The sequence below is a fragment of the Pituophis catenifer genome, unplaced genomic scaffold, assembly GCF_029215685.1.
Source record: "Pituophis catenifer annectens isolate HBS135680 unplaced genomic scaffold, rPitCat1.0.hap2 SCAF_4, whole genome shotgun sequence".
NCBI classification, from domain to species: domain Eukaryota; kingdom Metazoa; phylum Chordata; class Lepidosauria; order Squamata; family Colubridae; genus Pituophis; species Pituophis catenifer.
Window position 1 is genome coordinate 53,673,060 of NW_027256884.1, and position 18,147 is coordinate 53,691,206.

Here is an 18,147-nt window from a genome sequence, read left to right on the forward strand (position 1 = left end):
TCTCTTAGGTGGGGGCCCCTTGTCAGACCGCTTTGACCTTCTGACCTCCTGCCACTCATCAACCTTTTCTTCTGTGGGTTCTTCGCCGACTGGCTGTTCACGACCGGGATGTGGAGGCCCTCGGTCCCAGGCGTTGGGCATCATGGGCCTCTGGAGCGTTGCTGGAGGCGAAGAGTCAGGTGAAGATGGTGTGTCTTCCCCCTCAGGACTGGACGGCTCATCCTCCTCATCTGGACCAGGTAGGCTGACCTGTTCCTCGCTCTCATCAGTGGCAGGGTCTGTGGTTGTCTCAGGTGGTGTCATGGTTGGTGCAGCTTTGCTGGGCCGGTTAATGTATGGACCCAGATCATTTGAGTGGATCTGGGTCCAATTGGAGTCCTCTTCGAAGGAGGCAGATTGGGAGGTCACAGTCCTGCCCCCTTCTCCCAGGAATCGGTAGGCCTTGGAGCCAGGGGCATAGCCCAAGAACCTCAGTCTCTGGGAGATGGATCTCCCCTTCTTCTGCAGCTGCTTGGGGATGTGCACCCAAGCGTAGGAGCCAAACACACGCAAGTGTCCCAAACTTGGCTTCCTACCATGGACCAGAAAATATGGGGTCTGGTTCACAATGCTGCTCCAGGTGCGGTTCAGGGTGTAGTTGGCGTAGTGTACCACCTCCGCCCAGTACGATTCCGCAACCCCAGCATCCGCAATCAGGCTGCGCACCATGGTCTGCAGAATGCTGTTACATTTTTCTGACACACTGTTCTGCCCAGGAGAAAAAGGTGCTATACGAAAATGGTGTATGCCCTTGTGCCTTATCCAGTCCTGGAATTTTCGGGACATGAACTCAGCCCCACGGTCGCTCTGCAGCTGCGCGATCTTTGTCTTGTACTGAGTTTCCACGTAGTTGTACAATGATTTTATGGCATCAAAGGCTTCAGACTTTTCCGTAAGGGTATACACATGGCCATACCTCAAGAAGTCATCAACGGCAGTGAAGAAATACTGCCTCTTTCCTAGGAACGGTGTAAATGGCCCAACCCAATCAACATGTATTAATTGATATGGGTATTGTTACGCAGTGACACCTTAGGTATTGGGGCGGCCTTCCTCTTTGCCCTCTTACAGATGGCACAGTCCAGAAACACCTCACAATCCTGGAGATGAATCCCCTCAGTGAATTCCCCCATCTTTTTAATCACTGGGAAGCTCGCATGGCCTAACCTCCCATGTAAGAGGTGGGCACATTTAGTATGGAGCGGCTTTCCCACTGACACCCCCTTGGCTCTGGTTGCCTTGGGCAGTGCTGGCACCTTAGGCCCTTTTTTGGGCTTATCTGCCTTAGGTGCCTGCTGAGGCTCGGGTTTCTTGCCTGCATTGGCCTTGGAAGGCCGTGGTGCTGGTTGAGGCAGCATGGGCGCAACTGCCTCAGTCTTGTGCATCTTTGACAGCCTGGGAGCTGGCTGTGGAGACTTTCTCTCTCTCTGCACGCAGGCCCCTTCTGGGGTGGCATCCTGTGAGCTGTCTCCTGTGGCTGGGTACTTGGGGGAGAAATATGGCAAACCATTTATAATGGTAACATTCCCAATGACCCTTTTGACATGACCTCCCCCTTTGCGAAACAATACCTCCACCCTGCCATCATCACATAGCTTGGTTATGCTTAACAGGTTATTGGCTATAGAGGTAGCATGTAATACACCTTCGACATTGCCCAGCCCTGGTACAGAGACAGTGCCCTCCCCAACAACCAAAGCATTGTTACCATTTGCAATCTTAACGGAGGAGTTAATTCTCCTTAACCTCTTAAAGCCTTGCCTCAAGTTAGCAATGTGAGATGAAGCCCCAGAGGCCAGTAATCAGAGGCCAGTAGGGCCATCAGCCTTTGTGGCAGGGGTGAGGTAACTAGTATACAAAAAATTGCCCTTAGCACCACCTTTGCCCCCGCCAGGCCCCCTTCTCTGCCCCCTGCCCCTTCCTTGATTGGAACCACGCTTAGATCCTTGTTGGTAATGGGGGCAGTCCTTCTTCAGACGCTCCTCAGAGCCACAGATGAAACACTTGGGTAGAGCGTTAACCTGCTCTGAACTCTGGTGCCTTCTGTTGATGCGATGAGTTGTGGCCCCGGTGTACATCTCTACGCCTCCTGTCTTCCTCATTGAGCCTCCCTGTGAGGTAGGACAGAGTCATGGCTTTCTTTCTGATTCCCTCTAGTGAGACAATAAAATTGCCCCAACTTTTGTCCAGGGATGCCAGAATGACAGTGACCATGTTGGCCTCAGTCATGGGGTAATCCCTGAGCACCAGCTCTGCCCTGAGTGCCTTCAACTTTCCCAGGTGCTCAGCCATGCTAGCCCCAAATTTTAGCTTGGTGTTATAGAACTCCATTGTGAGTCTTGTGGTGGAGCCCAAGCTATCACTATTAAATAAGCTATATAACAACCCCCAAATTTCACCAGCTGTGAGCCCATCTGGAATGCTAGGGTACAATTTAGCATCCAGTGAGCTCAGTAGAGTGGTATAGGCTCTCCTGTGGTACCACTCTTCTTGAAGTCCCCAAGGTAAAGGTGGGGGGTCTAAAACCATTTCTAAGGTCCCCTCTTTTAAGAGACATACCTGTATCTCTTTATTCCATATGTTAAAATTTTCCCCTCCCAGATGTAGCTTCTGAAAGTTATTTGGGAGAATAGACACAGCTGGGGCAGAAAATGCTGATGTATTCTGCTGTCCTTGGTATCTCTGCCTTGGTTCCATTGAAGTAAATGGGAGAGGGATCCCTCTGCTGGCCGGTGTAGGTATTTTTCTCTGATTATTTTTCTCCTTTTCAGATGGAGCCAACTGAGCATGCTCAGAACTCATTCCAGCCCAGGAGCTGACGGGAGCGGACCTCTCTCTCTGTGCTTCAGGGCCAGGTCTGGGCCCAGGCCTGTGGAGCTCTGAAGAGTCTTCTGGAAGCCCCCCTGGTACTGGAACACTTACCAGGGGTCGAAGGCTGCAGGATGGGGCTGGAAAAGCCCGAAAATGCTGAGGATCACCTGGAGGGGCCCACCGCTGGTCCTGAAGATTCCGGAGGAGGCAGCCATTTTGGGAGGTGTGAGGCTCAGCTGGAGGCCCTCTGAAGTCATCCAGGTGAGTCCTCCATTGTCTCGGTGGGGGTGTTGGGAAGGCTGGAGACCCCAGAGGTTCTTCTGGGGCTCTCTGGAGGCGTGGGTCCTGGCTGGGGGGCTCCGGATTGGACGCCTCCCCTCACTGGTCCCCTGGGGGTGTTGAGGGAGGCTGGCTGCCCCTGAGGTTGAGGCCACGGTCATCATGGCCTCCAGGGCTGCGACCAGGACTTGGATTGCAGCCCTGATGCCCGCTGCAGCAGGAGCGGCTGGGCAGACTTCGAGGCTTGCCTGGGGGGGGGGCACGAGCAGTTTGCATGCTGCTTTGGCTGGCTGCCATCGGTTGCTGGGCCTCGTGGCCTAGCTGAGGCCTAACAAGCCTCGCTGGAGTAGGTGGCCTGGGGGCCGCCATGTTGCTTCCGGTTGGCCCCGGAAGCTGCAGGTCGCGATTTGGCGGGAACTTTCCCGCCAAAAGCTCCAGGGCCCTGGGGTCCCCCAGGGTGGCTGGCGCCATGTTGGGGAGCCTCCTGAGTGCTGGGGAAGGACTTACCCGGTGTCCAGAGGCCCCCTGCGCTGGTGTCCCATGTGGCTGGGCTCCTGGAGTCCCTCGGGTTGCTAGGAGCATTCGTAGCAGCTCTCTGCATTCCTCACCACTGAGCTGGTCTATGCTGGGGGTGGCCTGGTCCCTGGCCTCCTCCCCGGTGTCTTGGAAGTCCTGGGTAGACTGCTGGCCTGCCATGCCTTCCTCTGTGGCTTGCAGCTGCAAGGAAGCATGCGAAGGGGTCCCTTGCATTCCGCTGGGTCCTCTGGGGGCATAGAGATCATCTGTACCCTCCTCTGGATCGAAGCTCGCATCACGGAATGGATGCAGGGTTGCCAACCTTGCTTGGAGACTCCTGGTCATAACCGGGGAAGTCCTACCATCCATCTCTTGGGAGTTCTTGCTGGAATCTCCTGGCATCTTGCTTCTGCTGGCTTGGAAGCATTGTCTCAAACCATCCTCTGCTACCACTTTGTGAGGGATCTCACAAAGAACGATGGTTTGTTGAGGGTGCTTCCAAGAAAAGGTCAGCACGCAAGGATGCAATCAAATTAAGTCTTTATTTAGAAGTAAAAGTAGAGTAAAATAAGTTTCCAGGCATGGAGGCATCCATGCCTGGATTGAGCCCATGGGTCAGTATCATAGGAAACTAGAACAAGAGCAGGGAAAAAGGGAAAAAAGCAAAAAGCAGGGAGTAGCCCCTGTGCAGGGGTTCTTATAGGGGCCCCTGGCCCCTCCCTTGCCCATGTGTGTGAGGGAGCCGGAGGACCATTAACTCTTCCCAATGGGGCTGCAGGGGCTGGAGCCCCTTGACCCACCAGTGGGATCAAAGGTGCCTCTTTGCCCCCATCTGGTGGCCTTTGAAGAGACTGCCACCTAACATAAACTTCCATTAATATTATAACAGAATTGTTGGTCTTCAAGGTGCTGCAACACTTCTGTTTTTGTTTCAATTCAGCTACCACCCTGGAAACTGCTAGCTGAAATTGTGTTTTTATATTGATCTATGTAAAAAAAGAATGCCCATCTCTAAATGACCTAGGGGACTTGCAGCATCTTATTTTTATGATTCATTAATGTCTTTTTAATATCACATTATTTTGATTTAATATGGAAGTCAGTACAGATCTAAGACAGAATATGACTGAGCATTCAACAATCAAGAGTAAACTGCATCCCAGGGAAGAAGTTAACTCAGAGAATATTGATGGCAGAGTAATGTTTCGATTAACTTTGTGCATTAATGAGCTGAACTCCCTGAACTCAAACGTTGTCAGTTCATATTCTAGATTCTACAATTGGGCTCTGGGGTATATTCTGATTTTTATGCACATCTGTAGCAATAGTGCTTACAGGAAGAATGTACTTATACCTTCAGAGTTCTTATCAAAATTATTGAGGCATAGCCATTCACGCTGCTTAGGCTGTTGATCAAATATATTGCTAAATTTAGATAGCAATAGCACTTAAACTTATATACCACTTCACAGTACTAGATTGCTCCCGGTTCGCAAGAACTGGTAGTAAAAATTCGTAGTAGTTCGGAGAACCAGTAATAACATTGGCTGGCCACGCCCCCGAACCGGTCCCCGGCCAGGTCGCCACTCGGTTACCCTGCCCACCTCATCAGAGGCTTCCTTTTTTTTTTTTAACTTATAAAAGCATTTTTTCTACAACCTCTTCGGCCAAAAAAATGCTTTTAAAAGTAAAAAAAAAGCCTCTAATGATCGCGCAGCTCAGCTGGGATCGTCAGAGGCTTCTGAAAGCATTTTTTTTGCAACCTCTTCAGCTGAAGAGGTTGTAGAAAAAAAATGCCTTTAAAAGCCTCCGGCAATCCCAGCGGAGTTGCCTGATCGTCAGAGGCTCCTAAAAGCATTTTTTTCTGCAACCTCTTCAGCCGAAGAGGCTGTAGAAAAAAAATGCCTTTAGAAGCCTCTGGCGATCCCAGCTGAGTTGCCTAATCGTCAGAGGCTCCTAAAAGCATTTTTTTTTCTGCAACCTCTTAAGGTTGTAAAAAGTTAAAAAAAAAAAAAGTTGGCCATGCCCACCCAGTCACATTACCCCCCACCAAACCACGCCCACAAAAAAAGCCATGCCCACAGAACCGGTAGTAAAAATTTTTTAAATCCACACCTGTTTACAACCCCCTCTAAGCGGTTTACAAAGTCAGCATATTGCCTCCAACAATTTGGGTCCTCATTTTACCCACCTCGGAAGGATGGAAGCAGTGGTGGGATCTGCCGGTTCTAGGGGGTTCGGCTGAACCCTTTGTTAAATTGCTGGCTCACCCCGCCCCTCCGCACCACTATTTATTGCCAATAAATAGTGGCGGGCAAGGGGTGGGCGAGCCAGCAATTTAACAAACGGTTCGGTGTCTTTTTGTAATTTTATTGGCCCGTGGAGCTTCAGCATAGGCTAATTAGCCCTTGCTTAGATCAGCTCCTGACTCTCAGCTGATTTGCTCTCAGCTGTTTTGCTCAGGGCTCTGCTGCTTGCTTGCAAAGAGTGCTGATTTTTTTCCCCCTAGCTAAGCTGAAAAATGAAACTGAAAGTAAAGCAGGCTGTTGGCTTTGCTGTTGCTGCAAAGTTGGAAAATTAGGCAGGCAGATTTCTTTTCTTTTTCCTCACCAAAAAACATAGGTGCAAACAATGGGAAATTTAGGGGAAAAGAGGAGAGTTCAAGATTTTAAAACACAAAAGAAAAAAAGCTCTATTTAACTAGGGAATTGTAATAATTGAGATACTATTAATTGTATATTGTGTTGAAAGCAGAAATGGTTAAGTTGTGGTTTGGAGGAATATATGGGGGAAATTATTTGGTTTATTATTATTGGTAAATATAATTAATTGATTTGTAAGAAATTGGATTGCATGGAAATAATTGGAATATTCATGTTCATATTGATTAATATACAAAAAAGTTAGTTATATAACTAATTGATTTATATTAAAATGTTGAATTTATATTAAACAACTGTAATATTACATAATTAACCAATGTGAGGATGGATATAAAAATAGATGACAATGGAAAGGGGTATAATATAGAATAGAAGGGAAAAATTGAATTTGATTAAGATTAGAGATGAAGATGAAGGGTAATATTGGTTTTTTACAAAAATAGATGAGGAATAAATATGGCAAAAAGGAAATATAGAAATTGTAAATTTAATTGAAATGACTAAACACTGTTTAAATTTGTGAACCGGCCAAATACTCTGTTCAAAGAAAATACATTGTATGTTTGTATGTGTTTTTCTAATTATTGTTATTTATTCATATTTGTTCTCTTTTATTCTTTAAAGTTTAACAATTCATTCTTTATCTTAATATCTTTATATTTGTTTAGGGTTGGCTTTCTTCCCTTTCATCTTTTTTATTGTACAGCAATCTTTCTCCTCAAACCTACCACCTCTGTCTTTTCTTTCCTTCTTACTTTCTCTTCCTCCCCTTCTTCTTCTCCTCCCTACGTCCTCTTTCTTTCTCCTTCTCCTCCTCTCTTCCTCCCTCTCTTACCCTCACTCCTACTCTAATTTCCCTTCCCTTCCTTCATCCCTCTCTATTGCTGTATCCTTTTATGCATATGGACTACTCAGAGGGCTGAAAAAGTTATTTTTGACTGGTCCTCACACTTTTGACCAGTCCTCGAACTTACGACTGTCCTCACATTTTACGTTTTTGCCCTATCTTGTCACCATGGTGAAGAGAAGCAGTTGTGAAATGAGTGACACGGTTGTTAAGAATGCCGCAATGGGCATAAATGTGAGGATGGTCATAAGTGCGAGGACCGATCAAAAGTGCGAGGATCAGTCAGAAATGACTTTTTTCAGCCCTCTGTAGTCCCTATGCAGATAGCCACACCCACCGGTCACATGACCAGCTAGCCACACCCACCTGGTCACATGACCGGCTAGCCACGCCCACCCGGCCACATGACTACCGAGCCACACCCCCAACTAAACCACGCCCACAGAACTGGTTGTTAAAAAAATTGAATCCCATCACTGGATGGAAGGCTGAGTCAACCTTGAGCCTGTTAAGATTTGAACTGCCAAATTGCAGGCAGCCAGCAGTCAGCAGAAGTAGCCTGCAGTATTGCACTCTAGCCAATGCGCCACTGCGGCTCATAATTATCTCTTTGATCAAAGAAGAAAGACAAGATGACACCCAGGGCATGCATTCATCAATGACTACATTTGAGAATGTCATAATTTTATTTATTTATTTATTTATTTATTAAATTTTTATACCGCCCCCTCTCCCCCTCTCGGGGCGGTGAACAGCCAAAATTAAAAACACACAATACAAATATTAAAATACATTAAAACAAAATTAAATTATCTTAGGCTTCTCCAATTTAAAACCCCGTTACCCATAAAATTCACCAATTAAAAATTTATTATTTGAAACAAACATCTACAACTAAGAGGACATGGGGAATTCCATAATTTCATAATGTCTAAGCAGCTGAAGTATGATTGATAAGCTAAAAAAATGAAAAAGACCCACTTTAAAAATGAAATAAACCAGAGTATTCATTTACATATTGTCCATATTCATATTAAAATGCAACATTTCCATAAGATTTACCACAAAGAGACATGTACAAGGCATTAATGAGTCCCTTCTGGGAGAAGGGCGGTATACAAATTAAATAAATAAATAAAAATTAATGGAGTATGCCTAGGATTATAAACATGCATGGGATTGTTCATACAAGATGAACAGTTTTCTTTTCCAATTTTCTTCTATAAGACATTTTGGGTTATGCCTATACTAAGGCACAGCTAATATTCCAATACATACACAGCTATCACACTATTTCCTGGGGCAGTAACCAACATTATACAAAGTACCATTAAGGAATAAGAATTATTAAGCAAAAGAAGTTAAAAGCATAACATAGGATAAAAGAAAAGGAAATACAGGTAAAACTATTTTCGTGTGTATGTATGCCTTGAATCAGTCTTGCACCCACACTATGTGCCATATTTATTCCTCGTCTATTTTTTTAAAAAAACCAATATTACCCTTCATCCTCATCTCTAATCTTAATCAAATTCAATTTTTCCCTTCTATTCTATATTATACCCCTTCTCATTGTCTATTTTTATATCCATCCTCACATTGGTTAATTATGTAATATTACAATTGTTTAATACAAATTCAACATTTTAATATAAATCAATTAGTTATATAACTATCTTTTTTTGTATATTAATCAATATGAACATGACTATTCCAATTATTTCCATGCAATCCAATTTCTTACAAATCAATTAATTATATTTACCAATAATAATAAACCAAATAATTTTCCCCTCTTATGTTACTCATTTTCACATCTTAAACTCTCCCAATATCCCACATAGTTTGCCCATATAATCCTCCAAATCACAACTTAATCATTTCTACTTTCATCACAATATATAATTAAAAATATTTCAATCATTACAATTTCCCTAATTAAATTTAAAAATGTTCTAGCTGTTATCCAAGCTATAATTTAATCCTTTTTACTTTCACCACCATATACCATTAAAGGTATTTCAATTGTTACAGTTTATACTGTAAAAAAAAGAAAAAAAGAAAAACTTCTCTTTGTCTAGATTTCAAAAATACAAAAACAAATATTCCAATTATTATTCATTTCACTTTTACAATCATGATTTCCCATTTATTTCTTACTACTATTCATATTTCAATTCTAAATATGTATAACATTTTTCTCTTTCATTTCTTTTTTTCCCTTCCCATTTTTATTTTTGCCTTTTTCTTTCTCCTTTTTTCCTTTTGTGTTTAAAATCTTGAACTCTCCTCTTTTGCCCTAAATTTCCCATTGTTTGCACCTACCTTTTTTGGTGAGGAAAAAGAAGAAAAAGAAATCTCCCTCTGCCTCTGCCTAATTTTGCCTCGTTGCAGCAAACAGCAAACAGCCTGCTTTACTTTCAGTTTCGTTTTCAGCATAGCTTGATTAGCACAAGGAAAAAAAATCTGCTCCAATTTACCTCTTTGCAGCAAGCAGCAGAGCCCTGCGCAAAACAGCTGAGAGGAAATCACCTGAGAGTCGGGAGGCCGATCTAATCAACTTGTGCTAATTAGTCTATGCTGAAGCTGAAAGGAGCTGTTTTTTCTTGCTGTTTGCTTGCTGCGAGGCACAGGCCAAAGGGCGGGGGCCAGTGGGTGGGGAGGGCTACATTCGGTGTATAAGACACACCTAAATTTTCATCCCTTTTTAGGGGGGGGGAAAAGGTGCGTCTTATACTCTGAAAAATACGGTAAGTGGCCTAGTTTTGATGGGGTTGAAAAACTTCGAGTTGATGGAACAAAACAATATAATTGGTACCAAATGCTAGCATGTATACTGAGTGAAAACAACACTATAATTTCCTAGAATCCTATCTTGAAATGTCTGTATTCCCTTATCTACAGTGATACAAAACTCAGGCTTTTTGGAATAAAATGCTGCAAAATTGGTACAAAACTATGTTAAATGTAGCAGTTAGAAGTTAAGACGGCTATTTTTATCTAACTCAGTTCAAAGACAGAAAAAGAGTTATTCATTTCTACCCAACTGGTCCTAAGTAAACTATAATATCTATACCTTATAGATTTCATATGGATATGATTTGTTCCTGAAGCTGGGACTCTTCATTTTCCACAATAGAATAATATTAATTCCCTAATTTTGTATAATTGCTGTGAACTCTTCTACTATTGTTTACTGTGTTGAAACAATCAAACAAATATTAAAAAATTTAATAAAACAAAATAAAACCTACCATTTCTCTCTTATCTTCTTGGAAATGTAGTTCTACAAATATTTTGCCAACAACATATGGGAGAGCATTTTCTATGAAGTTTACACATTTATCCCATTGAGGCACTAAAGATGCTGTTCCCTGGATTACCTGTTTGAGTTAAAATTGATATATTATGGTAAATTCTGGTATAGCCTTTTCTGTAGCTGTACAGAGCAACCCTACCCTCCTTGTCTTCTTAAAGGCCATTAAGACCTGGTTTTTCCCCATAAGCATTGGACCAGGGTGGGAGGTAAGCCTGGCATTTATGTTTTTGTGATGGAAACATTACAGCACTTGGTGTTATGTAAGAATTTTTTTAAATTTTCTGTGTTCTGTTAATTGTTAGCCATTGAGAGTGATTTTATATAATATAGTTGGCCGTATAAATTTTTCAAATAACAAAAAAACTCTAAAGTTTTCTTTTAAAAAAATTGTTGTCAGGATCCAAATCCCAAAGACATGGGAAAGGTTAGAAGTTCAATATGCATTGACTTCTATAAAAGCTTTTGGTTCAGGTGGGCTATATCAAATTACAGTAGTTCATGAAATATGGATATCAAATGCTGTTATTGATCTTATAGGCATGGATAACAGGGATATTGATGTCTCATACTTACCCTAGAAAATTCTAGCCACCTATACTGAAACCGTCGACTGAGGTTGAATATTCTTGAATAAACCATTCTCCATACCAGATAGTTGGCAATAGTCCTGTAATACATACAAATGAAGACCAGTTAGATCTATGTGTTCCAATGTACAGCCAATAATAGAAATATACGTAAATATTTTTTAAATTTCTTATTCACTGCAATATCAACTTACTTAGAAATTAATTCTACATTACAGTAGAATGAAGAGACTGCATCATAATTGCCATAATGTAAATAAGTGAGGACATTTTCTTTTTGAATATCCTGATTTAGGATTTAGTCTTAAAGGTCTAACAATTCTGTGGGGTGGGTTGAGACAAGAAAGAGTCACTGGTGCAGTCACCCAGCCTCCCTTTTAATAACTTTTATAGCATTCATTAGTATAGTTTTAATTGATTAATCATAATTTAAAAGTTGTCACTAAAAAATTAAATAAGCATCTTGAATGTTTTAGCTGCTAGAGCTTCAGAAAGGCTTATAAATCAATTTCTTAATGGCATGTTGCATACTGGAGCTAAATATATAATTCCAAGGAATATAGTAAGAATATTGTTTATTGGGAAAGATGTTGCTCTGCTCTTCCAGTGTAACCTGCATTATTCTGGATAGTTAATAGTTGATAGTTGATCAATGCAATCACAAGATCAATATAAACCTTAAAAAATAAATTTGATAAAATAGAAATATAGTGCCTCTGCTGTTTGTACCTAATGCTACAACATCTGTAGCATTTTAGGTATACTATGAATAATTACATGCCAGATCATTTTAAGGCTAAATGACTTAAGCTATATAAAGGATGTTAAGTAATTAAACATTGCGAATAGGCAAACATTTTTAAAAGCTTAGTCTGAAAGAATAGAATACTTTGAGACATATTTTGATCTTTGACTTCTTCATAAATCTTCATAAATGACTTAGATGAGGGAATAGAAGGGGAACTCATCAAATTTGCAGATGTCACTAAATTGACAGGAATAACCAACACCCCAGAAGACAAGCTCAGGATCCAAAAAGATCATGACGGACTTGAACAATGGGCCCTATCCAACAAAATGAAATTTAATGTGGAGAAAAGCAAGGTTTTACACCTGGGCAGGAATGTGCAGCAGCAGCCAAAAAAGCTAATACAATCCTTGGTTGTATAAATAGAGGCATAAAATCACACTTTATAAAGCCTTAGTAAGACCACACCTGGAATACTGCATCCAATTTTGGTCACATTACAAAAAAAGATGTTGAGACTTTGAAAAAAGTGCAAAGAAGAGCAACTAAGATGATGAAAGGCCTGGAGATTAAAACATGAAAAACGGTTGTATTATGTATCTAGTTTTGGTGGGAGATTTAGACAACAATAGGTCACTTGTGATTGGTCAGCTGCCCGGCTGGCCGGGTATATAAGGAGGGCTGTTTGCCTGTAACTTTTGCTGAAGTCTCACTGTACATTAAAGACCTGTTGTCACTACTTTGCTTCTGCCTCCTCAATCGCCCAACTCAACATTGGCGACGAAGGTGGGATTGAGGCACTGAGAAGCAAGCCGAAAAAGAACTACCTACAGTGGATTCAGCCAGGCTGACGAGCCATACACAACAGGACTACGATGTCTGCCTTCGTACTGCCAAAGCCTTTCGACCCGGACAGAGAGAAGTGGGGGTCGTACATGATCCGATTCGAATGCGCCCTGGAAGCAGCAACATGCAGGGCCACTCGGAAACCGAAAGAGGGCCCTGTTCCTGAGCCACTGCGGGCCAGAGGTCTTCGACATGGTGGAGTCACTCTTGGAGCCGACACCGATCCAGACCGTCTCGTGGGAAGTGCTACAAGCCACGCTCATCGAAGTTTGTGCAGCGCTATGAGCTCCGGCAATGAGTACAGCATGAAGGAGAGCTGATCAGCGCGTACATGGTCGCCCTCCATTGCGAATACCGGGATCTCGATGACGCGCTCCTAGAGCAACTAATCTGTGGAGTGTGAGATATACGCTTACAGAGAAGGTTGCTCACGAGACAGAATCTGACTCTTTCAACGAGGCCAGGGCACATGAGTCATCGACCAAGGCTGCGAAGACACTGCAACGACCAGCTAACCCGAAGGAAACCCCGAGGTCGGCACCAGTGCACCGAGAATCCACCCAGACCAGCAGTGAGGAAGAGTCAGAGGAGGACGTCTTCCAAATGGAGAGACAAACACGGGAGCAGACAGAGCGACAAGGAAGCTGCTCGAGCTGCGGAGGAGCACAACAGAGGCAATCCTGTAAGTTCAGGGATGCCATCTGCAGGCATTGCGAGAAGAAGGGGCATCTGGCGAGAGTCTGCAGGGCAAGCCTACCAGTCAACCACAAGCCTCGGAATAACTTCAACCAATCAGAGCCAGCGTGGCACAAGCAGGCCAGTAAAGATGGTGACCAGAGGAAACGGCACGAATTTCAAAGCCACGAGACCTGCAGCACCTTGATTGGCCAGGCCAGCACAACCATCGAGAAAAAAGTCCACACAATGGTCGAGATCGAAGGACAACCCTGCGAGACGGAGATCGACACCGGGTCATCCCTGTCCATCATGTCCTGGGCTACCCTGAAGGCCGCCCTTCCCAACATCAAGAAGAGCCGGCTCCAGATCCAACGAATCTGGCTGCGAGACTACCAGGGAAACAACATCCCTGTAGCTGGAGTGGGCACGTTCCAGGTCACCTATGATGAGTACCGGAAGAAGCTACCCCTCACCGTGGTCAGCGAGACACTACCGAGCCTCCTAGGGCTGGACTGGTTCAAGGCCCTAGGAATGGGATTCCTGTGGCAGCACCCTGAAGGACGACCTCACGCAGGAGTTCCAATACATCTTTGACGACCGGCTGGGCAAGTAAGTGGGGACCCCTATTTCCTTTAACCTAGACCCCAACGTAGCTCCGATCAGACTGAAAGCTAGGCGAGTGCCTTTTGCACTCAAACTCAAAATTGACTTGGAATTGGATAAACTAATCAAGCAAGGGGTGTTAGTCCCAGTAGACCACGCTAAATGGAGACCCCAATAGTGACCCCGGTCAAATCAGATGGGTCTGTGCGCATCTGCGCAGACAACAAATGTACCTTAAATAAGGCCCTTCAGCAGAGTGCATACCCTGTCCCAATTTTTTTAAAAAATTTGATTTTTATGCCGCCCTTCTCTGGAGACTCAGGGCAGCTTACAATGCGTTAAGCAATAGCCTTCATACTTTTCTATATTTATACAAAGTCATCTTATTGCCCCCACAAACTGGGTCCTCAATTTACCTACCTTAGAAAGGATGGAAGGCTGAGTCAACCTTGAGCCTGGGGAGATTCAAACTTGCAGTAATTGCAGGCAGCTGAATGTTAATAACAGGCTATTAGTCTGTTGTGCCACCAGGCTCTGGTGCATCATCTGCTCCATTCGCTGGGCCCTGGCAAGATCTTCCCGAAACTCAATCTTGCGCAGGCGTACCAGCAACTACCGGTAGATGGCGCTACCATGGAAACACAGACTATAGTCACCCACAGAGGTGCATTCAAGTGCACCAGACTCCAATTCGGAGTCAGCATAGCCCCCAGACTGTTTCAAAGTACCATGGAGCATCTTTTACAAGGACTGCCAGGGGTGGTGCCCTACTTTGATGATGTACTCATTAGCGCAACAGATGAGAAACAGCTAGGGGACAGACTAAGGCGGGTGTTGGCCAAATTCAGGGAGGCTGGACTGCGTGTAAAACGGACTAAGTGCATGATTGCAGTCCTCTCGGTGGAATTCTTGGGGTACCAGGTGGACGGATCGGGAATACACCCCACCGAGAGCAAAATAAGGGCCATCCAGAACACGCCCACACCAAAAAACAAAGCGGAGCTACAGGCTTTCTTGGGTCTCCTCAACTTTTACGCCATATTCCTAAGAGACAAGGTAACGGTCACTGAGTCGCTACATCGGTTACTGGCCAAAAATTCACCTTGGGTCTGGGGGAAGTTTGAAGCTGACGCATTCAACACAGTGAAAAAACTCCTATCCGCGGACAGTTTCCTGATTCAGTATACGCTACCACTTGTTCTAGTCTCCCCTTTGACGTGGGAGCCATATTGAGCCATAGACTACCGAATAGGCTAGAGGCACCCATGGCCTACTACTCACGAACCCTGTCCAGCGTGGAATGGAACTACATCCAGCTGGACAGGGAAGCCCTCGCAGCAGTGTCAGGGGTCAAGAAATTTCACAAATATCTATTCGGCCGACATTTTGAATTGGTCATGGACCATCGTTCATTTTTGGCCCTCCTGGCTGGGGATTGGCCCACCCGCGCTGCCTTGTCTCCACATATGACATGGTGGACCATATTCCTGGCAGCTTACTCCTACCAACTTGTCCACTGACCGGGACTGAGTCTGGGACATGCTGACGCCCTCAGCCGCTGCCCGCTACCGGACCTCTTAGAAGACCCAACCCCGGAGGCACCAGTTCTCCTTATTGATGTTTTGAACTCGGGGCCTCTTACTTCAATGGAAGTAGCAAGAGCCTCAGCTAAAGACCATGTGCTGAGAACTGTCATGAGTTGGGTCACGAGGGGTTGGCCAGCAAAGACGGAGGGTGGGGAATTCAAAGCATTCTTTACTAAATAAAATGAACTGTCTATGCAAGGGGGTTGTTTGTTATGGGGTGACCGCGTCATTGTGTCCTTATGCTTAAGGGAAAAAGTTTTAAAACTGTTACATGAAGGGCACCCAGGAATTGTACGAATGAAGGGTCTAGCTAGGAGTTATGTATGGTGGCCACAAATGGATGTAACCCCTGTCAAGAGTCCAGGCCAGATCCCCCCACAGCACCGGTCAGGGAATGGGAGCATCCCCAGGGGCCCTGGTCAAGGATTCACATAGATTTCGCAGGGCCTTTCCATGGCCAAACCTTTATGGTGATCGTCGACGCCTTTTCAAAGTGGCTCGAGATCATTCTCATGCCATCCATGACTGCCGAAGCAGTCTTGCACTCTGCAAACTCTTTGCCACCCATGGGCTGCCCGACACCCTAGTGTCGGATAACGGGCCCCAATTCACCACCACACAATTTGAGGAGTACTTGGCAGAATTAGGCATCCGGCACGCACTCTCAGCCCCATTTCATCCGGCCAGTAATGGATTGGCTGAGAGATTTGTAAGAACTGCCAAAGAGGCACTGGCACGGCTGGACGTGGGGGACTGGCAAGCCCAAATAGACAAATTCTTAGCAGTCCAACATGCTACCCCTTGTACAACCACAGGGCGCAGTCCAGCCGAACTCCTCATGGGTAGAAAGCTCAGGTGTACCTTGGACGGACTGCACCCCAACTACTCCCTGGACGGGTTTAGAGGGGCCGGCCAGAAGTTACGCGGGTTTCAGATAGGAACACCGGTGTTCACTAGGAATTACTCAGAGGGTCCCCTATGTGTGGCCGGGGTGATCTCTGAGATAAAGGGGCCCAAATCATACACAGTGGATGTGGGAGATGGAAGGATCTGGCATAGGTACATCGATCAACTTAGAAAGAGGTTGGCCGGACAGCCAGAAATGTCAGAAATGTCAGCCCCAGACTACCAAAGTTTTCCTACAACAGCTAACTCAAGCCCGAGAAGGTCGGAAGACTTAGCTGCGGACTCCGCGTTCCAGCACCGCCCCAGCGAGATGCCACTCCCAGCCGAAGACTCCAACGCCCCCGACAAAATCCAGGAGGTTCCATTGGCGGAGCCTGGAGAAACAAAAGGTCCCTCCAACCGGCTCGACGCCATGCCTCAAACTGAACTGCGCAGGTCAACTAGGGCCCGGACACGCCCTGGTCACCTGCGCGATTTTGTATGCAAATGTATAGACTAAGTGCCTTCTGGGAGGGGAAGGGTGTTATGTATATAGTTTTGGTGGGAGATTTAAACAACAATAGGTCACTTGTGATTGGTCAGCTGCCCTGCTGGCTGGGTATATAAGGAGGGCTGTTTGCCTGTAACTTTTGCTGAAGTCTCACTCTACATTAAAGAGCTGTTGTAACTACCTTGCTTCTGCCTCCTCAATCGCCCAACTCAACAGGTTGCAGGATTTGGGTTTGGCTAGTCTAGAGAAAAGAAGGACTGGGAGGGACATAATAGCAGTATTCTAGTATTTGAGAGACTGCCACAAAGAGGAGGGGGTCAATTTATTTTCCAAAGCACCAGAAGGCAAGACAAGAAACAATGGATGGAAACTAACCAAGGAAAGAAGAAACCTGAAATTGAGGAGAAACTTCCTAACAGGACAATTAATCAGTGGAACAGCTTGCCTTCAGACATTATGGGTGCACCATCACTGGAGGTTTTTAAGAAGAGACTGGACAGTCACTTTTCTGAAATGGTATAGGATTTCCTGCTTGAGCAGCAGGTTGGACTAGAAGACCTCCAAGGTCCCTTCCAGCTCTATTCTGATTCTGATTTTGCTTCTTTAAAAAAATAAAAATATATATTTTGAGTAATATTTGAATGAGTGAAATTTTGTACACAGAATACCTCTGGCTGCAATTCCCCAAACTGTGTGCTCAGGCACCACGGGGCACTACAGTGATCTCACAGAGACAACATAGGAAATCTATTTGCAAAGATAGGTTTTGCAACAATCATATTTTTGTGACATTAAGGATGCTGTGAGCTGAGAAAGGGAACCTTTGGCCTACGACCTTTTAAGCAGATTATTAGTAGACATAGAAACAATCGAGACTTACCCCAGCTCCACCAAATGATATCACACGACCATCTGTCAATAAAATGAGTGGTTTATTCTGTATTTAAATATTCCATCCCTTAACTCAAAATTCTACTGAGCCTAGAAAACACTGTTGGGAAAGCTTGAACATGATATTTTTCTCTCAAGAAAATGTGCAAAATTTGACTGGAATCAACTGGCTTTTTTCTTGCCTGACATGGAGTAATGCATTCTGACTTTATCAGTTTTAATACAGAATACTACTGCTTTGATAGAATTGGAGCCAGATGAAATCAAAAGACCGTATTAATCCAATGCTAGGAGCAAGGCTATGTTATTAATCCATCAGTTTGGTTTCAAGGTGTTAC

At 44.5% G+C, this 18,147-nt stretch overlaps 1 protein-coding gene across 1 annotated transcript in view; it reads right to left on the reverse strand.

Moving 5' to 3' along the window:
* PHEX (phosphate regulating endopeptidase X-linked) overlaps window positions 1-18,147 on the reverse strand; it is a 294,767-nt gene that overhangs the window by 156,357 nt on the left and 120,263 nt on the right. Inside the window, exons 10-11 of the mRNA XM_070943250.1 lie at window positions 11,048-11,141; window positions 10,410-10,538 (exon numbers count right to left, since the gene is read on the reverse strand). Of these exons, the coding sequence (XP_070799351.1) occupies window positions 10,410-10,538; window positions 11,048-11,141 (223 nt within the window). The remainder of the gene's footprint in view (window positions 1-10,409; window positions 10,539-11,047; window positions 11,142-18,147) is intronic.